This window comes from Perna viridis, chromosome 1, assembly GCF_037379345.1.
Source record: "Perna viridis isolate PV_CMFRI_1.1 ecotype Kerala chromosome 1, ASM3737934v1, whole genome shotgun sequence".
Lineage (NCBI taxonomy): Eukaryota > Metazoa > Mollusca > Bivalvia > Mytilida > Mytilidae > Perna > Perna viridis.
In genome coordinates this window covers 19,319,161-19,327,154 of record NC_142445.1, presented here as the reverse complement: position 1 = coordinate 19,327,154, position 7,994 = coordinate 19,319,161, and the positions used below count along the sequence as shown (strand labels likewise).

Genomic DNA, 7,994 nt, shown 5'->3' with positions numbered 1-7,994 from the left:
GCAACAACTCCAACATTGGCCAAACGTTCTTTGTTAGGTCAGGCTAGCGTTGGGACGACAAACTCATCAGAGTTTGTCCCAAGGACCAGTAAGCAATTCCTATGGATTATCTTGGAGACCTCAAGGAGACGAAATTGCCCAGACGACGGACACAGCGGTTCAGAAGCCACAAGATTGTTCCCAGTCACAGGCAAACTCGGATAAGTTGTATGACAATACATATATACCGAATATTGGGGCAGGGAATATGCGGGGGTTTTTTGGGCTTAGGTGTCCTGCAAGTAAGCCAAACACCAAATTGCACTTCAAACGTATTGATCATGTAAGTGCTCATTTCCGACAGAAATCAAAGACATAATATGAGTGGGTGAAGATCTGGCCATGGACAACCACTGAAATAGAAATAATACTGTAAACAGGGGAAAGATACAGTCGTTCAACTAGAACATATATCTATAACAAACATTCAATGTGGACCTCCGCAATTATGGTACATGTGGGGATTTTGCTTGAAAAATGGCCAAGCAAGGATCAAGAATTTTTGAAATACATGCATAACGTGAGTCTTGTTGCTATGAGGGTGTGGCACCAGGCTGGGTTTCATACGATGAGCAGTATAGGCTTCATAAAGTGAGAACCCCCAAATTATCATGGGTTGCTATTGATGTGGAGCTTTGGTTGTTATATGTATCCACTTGCCAGAGATCGGTGAATATCAACACTCATCAGTCATTGGTATGTAATGATGTCACAGAAACTTCTGGTCATACATACGAAAAGGGCCATTTTCCAATTTATCTGTTGGAACTGCAATAGAAAGAAGTGCAATTTCGGAGTAAAGTGCAATTCGCATAAAATGCCCGAATTGCATGGGAGACCATTCCGTCATGTAAAGGAAAATAAGCAAATAATGGAGAACAATAATCTTGACTGTCAGCTATATTCTTTGGAATCTTCTCCTATTTCGGTTGAGGTGGTCGAAAAAATCATAAGAATATCATCCTTTGCAGCAGGTGACTTAGGAGATTATATACAGATTATAATACGCCTTCAAATTATAATATTCCGGCCCACGACTGCCTATGAATAAAAAAAAATATAAGTGTTTCTGAGTACCCCGAAGTATCTCGCAAAAAAATGAGTAAAAGATGTCAAAACTTGGCATAGTGGCAGAACCATTCCACTCCCCGCCTGTCCTTACTATGCGAATGTCACCCATATTTTTAATCGCAAAAATGAATGGCGATTTTAGGTTGATTCATTACTTGTACAATCTTTGCGAAAAATCAGTTCACGATTTTTTCGACCATAAATTTTGCTCAGTAAGAGACTCTAGTGTTGATGATGAAGAAGAAATGGTTAAACGTAAAGCAAGATGCGGTATTCTGGCTTTGGCAGACATTAAGAGTGCTTCCAGATTGATAATAGTTTGTTAACCTCGATCAGTTGGATTTCATTTTTGATGAGAAAATTCTATTATAACAAATGTCTCCCGATGGGTCCCTCCATAAGCTGTCCCATTTCCGAAAAGTTTTCGACAGCGCCCTCCATTAGTTTATTTGAGTTCAGAGTAACAATGAAAACATCATGCGTTATCTAGATCACTACCTTATTGGTGCGGCAGACGAGTTACGTTGTCAAAATACATTGGATATTTTCAAAGGCGTGTGCGATGCGAGGGGTTTTAATGGCCGACGACAGAACTGTTGAATCCGTAGAAATTTTAACTTTTTTGGGCGTTCGTTGAATTTGGCACCTAGAAATGGAGCTTACTAGTAGATTTCCGGAAAAGAAAATTTTAGAAATTAAATCAGTCTTAGGTCATTAGATAATATCCGTTAAAAGGATTACCTTGCGTCAGCTTCAGTCGCTAATTGGGTAATTAAATTTTGCCTACCAGGTTGTTGCTTCCGGTGTAGCATTCTGAAGAAGACTGATCGATGCGAAGTGTAATGTTCAGAAACCTCACTACAAAATCGATGGCGAGGCTTGTCGAGCTATTCAAAAAATAAAATTTATTTCACGAGATGTGTGAAATTAATAATCAACAAGCTTTGAGTGTTTCGGAAAGCATGTGGGAAAACATACAAGTTTGGCAATCCTTCTTATCTCAGTATAATGGGGTAACCGTCATGCTTTTGTTCTTGTGGACATGATCCACCTTTTTTAGTTTAAAGTGATATTGCAGATGGCAAATAAGGGATTTAGGTTCTATTTCCGGGGGCTAGGCGCTCTGCCCACGGAGCAACTGGGTTGTGTCCCCAAGGTGGTGGAATGGGTTACCCCTGGCGTGTTACATACTGGAGTCGTCAGACTATAGTACGGAAAACCTGATCGCAAACCATAGTGGTGTACCGTGTTGGGAAAGATGCCACGTACCTCGCACGTTAAAGAACCATGCTGTGGTATTCGATAGGAGTAGGAAACTTTGTGTGCCGCCGCAGGAGGCTAAATTGCGCGACCCTACCCACCCTTCGCTATTTCTTGTGGCAATCAAAATTTCTCGACCCTACCATCTTGTGTCCCATTCCATTTTTCATTTCATCAGCATCATTTCATGTTCATTGTATCATCCATTTCATGTTCATTGCCTGAATGTAGCTGAAATATTGCTGCTCGGGTGTTAAACACAAAGAATCAATCAATTAATCATTTGTAACTATACATATATTATGGGGTCATCTTCTACGGAACGAGAAAATAATCTTCAATTTGGATAACTAGTCTGCTATGTGTATAATCAATAAAAAGTCCTCAGAAGGTGAATGTGTGATACGCCACTACAATGTCCGTACCAAAGAAATTGACTCATCTATCTGATGTTGTTAATGATATTTTTTCTGAATATCTGAATAACATCCCATTCATGAACCTCTTGAAAAGTTTGGGGCAGAAAGTTTTCCCTCCTAGGTAAAACTTTAATATGAATTTCGCGAAAGGAGTCGTTGTATGCAACTAAAAGCGGGGGAGGAGGATGCATGGCCTTGAGCAGACGAGCAGCTCATATGGCGGGGTATGACAAGATGATAAATTGGACATGTCGGTATCCCCAAATTGTACGTCAGCTTATATATATATATATATATATATATATATTTGGGGGTGTCTTCAGTGTTACCACAGAGACTGGTATTTTACTGTTAAGTTAAAATTGTGGGGGTTTTTTTGTTACCAGAGAGGCCGGTTTCTGAATTGATGCCAGTTAGGTACCTTTGGACTTTTTGAATACACCGGGAAGTTCGGGTAATTATTTGTTATCGTATCGGGGTTCGTGTTCTGTTTATCTATCTTTACCATGTAACAGCATTGAACGTGTAGGATTGAAGCTTTGACTGTTACCAGTGAAGCAGCGCTAGGCTTGCCACATTAATAAATCGGCGGTATGACTTTTGTCAACCTGTCATATTCTGTTCACGCAATTATTTTAACGATGGCCATACCTTCCACTGAAATTGTCTCCTCATTTAAGTCGCATGCATCTTTTGATGATGATTCATTCTTAGAAAGACGAACATACAGACATTTTTTTTGTCTTTTACTGACAAAAAGCCAAAAGAAAAACAACAGTTTCCATATGATTAGAATTTAATTTATTTAAGGCACATTTAGGCTTGTCTTAAAGTGATACTGAATGCATGTGTTTCATATATGAAAACGTTATACGTAAGACAATATCTGGATTGGCAAATATGATAAATTAATCAAATTTTATATAGGTTAAGCATAGTACAACCAGCAGAACTTTGAAAATATATATTATAATGGGTAAAATCCAGAACAACACCGAACGTTATAGATACTTTAAAGAATAAAGCCACCCAGTGCCAAAATGAAAGGCGTCCCTCTGTCGAATGTTTTCATTTAACATATAATGACATAAAAGTGTTTAACCACGAGAGAGTTTTAGAAAACATTGGATGTAAACTTTTCATCTGTGAGGTATTGTTGTTTGTCTACATATATGGTGACTATTATTGCCGATTTTAAAAACGACCTAAGTAATAAACAGTTGTGGTTGCGATTCCAACTGCGATGGTGGCACCAGGAAGTGACACTGGTGTGGCCGCATTACACAAATTCTGACTGCACAGATATTCAGCGTAGCTACTTGCTGGTGGTACCATTCCTAAGATCTTACATCCTCTCCTTACCTCTGAAATAAAAAAAGAGAGGCATTATAGACTCACAAAATACAGCTGACTTGACAATTGTTTAGGCTAAATCGTTGATGATATTCTGGTAGTTTATACTCACAAACCAAAGAAAAGCTCCTCAAAGGGCCATTTATTGCTAAGTTAAGGTACGGGTCAAACAAAATGATAACATAGTAAATTGATACCGTTCGGTAATTGCTCATAGTTCCCAATATACGTGTATGATTGCAGATCTAATCTTGGAAGAAATCTTTACTGTACAGATCCGTGCTTGTGATGCTTTATTTGATCTGATTTTGACTAATATTTTTTTTATCATTGTTGTTTTTGCTGTTTTTGTTTACTTTTGTTTTTGTTTTGTTTTGTTTTGTTTTTTTGTTATTATTTACTTTTTGGTTTGTTTTTTTTTCGGGTGTTTTAAACACAATGCAAGAGACAACAATCCCTTTCAAGAGTACTTAATTGTAGTATCTGTACCACATTCTATGAATTCTTTATATCAATAAAAAATGATTCATTATTTACAAAAGAAAAGGCAATTCAGTAGTATGAAAGAATGAAAAGACAATCGAACGTACCGTTACCATTTGAATATAAAATCCATTTATAGCAGCTTGTAGAACATCTTGTCGTAGTGAGGTATTCAGTCAATGGATCTTTTTCTCCGCATGAACTCTGTTGTTTGAATGATGTGCAGTTGTAACACCGCAATGCTGGTGTAAAAAAAAGAATATTGATGTTGAAGAGAACTCAAGTTTTAGAATATATTACACTATTATACTTTTCAGGACTATATCACAATTTAGCAACCAAGCGTACATGTACTTGGTATGACAGATTAATCCTTTAACAATTTTGTTAACGTAAACAAAGTAATGCTGCATGTTTGTAAAATAAGCATAAAAAGTGCAAATAATATGTTTCTTGGAATACACCTATGATGATCTCTTCAAGACATTTTAGTGACTTTTTATTCAAAAGAAAAAAACGACTAGTATTGTATCAATAAGAGCAAACGATTCCCAAAGCATCAAAACAGAAGGTAAAATCCAAGCCGTTAGAATAAAATACATACATTCAAAAGAAATTCTTTGGAAGTCATTTAATTTTGATCATTAAGTGTACGATGTTTTAAGACAAACAAAAAATCTTATCCCTCATGCCCACAGAAAAAATGTAATATTTACATGTAGCCTGGACGAATTAGTTTACATTACCAGAAGTACTTCCAACAAGAAGCAATAGGCCTAAAATTCCAGTCCAACTCTTCATATTCTAAAACAAGCCTGTTTGGTAGGCTATATATGATAACAGTTATCACAGGTTACGATTATGTTATGAGGTTAATGATCATCTATTTTATATCTTTCATCATACTTATGATAACCGAGTTACTTTCAAAGATATAACGATCATGATGGTGTTCATTGTTTTCATAAAATTTGATTTGATGAATTTAGACAATACGTCGAAAATATATCTTTTCTTTTATTCTTATTAAAATACACACAAACATACTTTAATTAAAAAATTGTCATGAACACCCAGTTTGTTGTTAATAATAAGTATATAAGCGTTTATATGTCATTCACTCAGTAAATGTGCATGTTTCTTATTAGTGGACGGAGGCCTCATAATGGTAATCAATACAAATTTAACCCTTGACCTTAGAAGCACTTGGAGCCAGATTTCAGTCTGACAGGAAGTTAACATGTAACACCAAGGGTACTACGAATCCTTCCTAGTTTCGTATCTTTAACAAAATAAATGCATATCTGCATATAGCTCACATCTTCTAAAGTTTTGTTAAATTATAAAGAAAAATAATTCCTAATTGATATCAAACTGTAAAAGGCTCGTTTTATTTTTCACAAAATATCAATATCATTAATTTTTCCTCTAACAGGCTACACTTACCGTATATTAAGTACCCCATCAATTAACTCAACTGTGCATGTTACTTGATATGTATATAGTCAACCCATTCAATGTACACATGTCCTAATAAGTACGTTATTCAAGCAATGTAATCGTATTTGATTTAATATTTTTCGTCATGACTTTGATATTCAATATATTTTTCATCAAAACAATTATTTTTTTTTTTAATATTTTGTCTTCAGTTTACGAACTTTTGATAACGAACAAGCAAATTCACAATAGTACAATAAATAAAAATATTACTATAATATTCTACCTTAAACTGAATGATATTGTTAACCTTTCCTGAAACATTATAGCACACATAAAATTGCAATAGGAGATGGGCAATTATTAAAATACCCATGTATATTTAGATTTCTTTTATGGTATTAAGTTTGATGCCTTAATGATCACGTTGTTCTTGTTCTACTCTATCAACTTTAGCTTATTCGATTCGTGTTTATCCGCGCCCGCCAATTTAGGTCTTACGGCAAATATACCGGGGCACTGATGGAATAATTTTAAAAAGATGTCTTTGATTACCTATCCACTTGCATTGCAATAGATATATGACGTTTATATGGTCATATGATATTTATATAAATTTGGCTCGACGGAGACTTGAACTGTACCTCTGTCTTCGCCTTATATGTTTACAATTCTTTTTATGGAAAACACTATGATTATATTGTTGAAGACAAAATGAAAATAATTAAAGTAATCTCAATTAAAGGTAACACATTTCAAGAACACAATAACATTAGTCTTGTAGAATTTAAATATTCAAACAAAAATTATTTCACAAATAAAAAAAAAACTGTTAAATAGTAAAATGTGATAAGCAGATACACCACATGGGTAGCAAAGATTTTAAGTTAAATGTATCTTTTGTGACATAATTGTACATAAGACGAAACAGGATATAGCCTTACCATTAACTGCTCGGTATAGCAAGTCGCAAACCACACTAGATCATTTATGTCATTACACAAGAACATATAATAACAGAGATTGACAAATTATTTTAATGGTATATTGTTACTTCTTCAGGATAAATTAGTTGTTGGTGATCTGGATTACAACCAAACTGAACAATGGCGCGAACACATGTTCAAGCTTTCATGTTCATCGCCTGAATATAGCTGAAATATTGCTGCTCTGGTGCTCGATCCTAACAATCAATCAATCAATCATGTTCAAGCCTGGGTTTCACTAAAATATTGTCAAATTGAGAATTTTCTCAAATTCTTGAGGATTTCTTCATATTTCCAATTTTATGCGATCTGATTGGTCGAAATTAATGTTAAGGAGGGGTTAGAGGGAAATCTCAAGATTGAAGGGATCTTGGCTGATTAGTTATAAACCTCGGTGTGTAAAGACAGTTATGATGCTTTGGGTAGCCAATATATGGAAAAAGAGGCATATTTATTTTCACCATCCTAACTCTTACCGGAAAAACAGGCACACCATTACTTATTCCGTCCTCCTTTATATAATCAAATTGTTTGTTGGTTCAGTTAATATTTTCCTTATATTAAAGGGGTTGGTTAAAGCCTTATTAAAGTAGTTTGTTTCATATGCCTGCCAATAGTTTGGAGATGATGGTACTTAATGCGAACAGTCTGAAGATGATGGTCATTAATTCGTCTTTTCGTCATTATATTACACTTTAGTTTGATTGATCTAAACATATTTAATTGTAACAATTACATCAAATAAGAACAGCAATGACACACAAGGATTTACAAAACAAACACGATCATGCTTCTGTAAATCTATCCCAATTAGCAAGTAAACCATGTATTAAAATTCATCGATTTGCATGTCCGTTACTATTTTTAAAAGTTCGGAAACTTTAACGTAAAATTATGAAAAATGAACAAAACAGAAAAAACGATAATTTTATTTTTGTATGGG

The 7,994-nt window shown here is 35.0% G+C and overlaps 1 protein-coding gene across 1 annotated transcript; it reads right to left on the bottom strand.

Moving 5' to 3' along the window:
• Positions 1-3,573: 3,573 nt before the first annotated feature.
• On the bottom strand, positions 3,574-5,522 carry LOC148627634 (uncharacterized). The gene is made up of 3 exons (XM_088576283.1): positions 5,372-5,522; positions 4,733-4,867; positions 3,574-4,153 (listed from the first exon to the last, which is right to left on the bottom strand). The coding sequence occupies exons 1-3, from the start codon at positions 5,424-5,426 to the stop codon at positions 3,984-3,986; spliced, it is 360 nt and encodes a 119-aa protein (XP_088432409.1). The 5' UTR covers positions 5,427-5,522; the 3' UTR covers positions 3,574-3,983.
• Between the last annotated feature and the right edge of the window lie 2,472 nt (positions 5,523-7,994).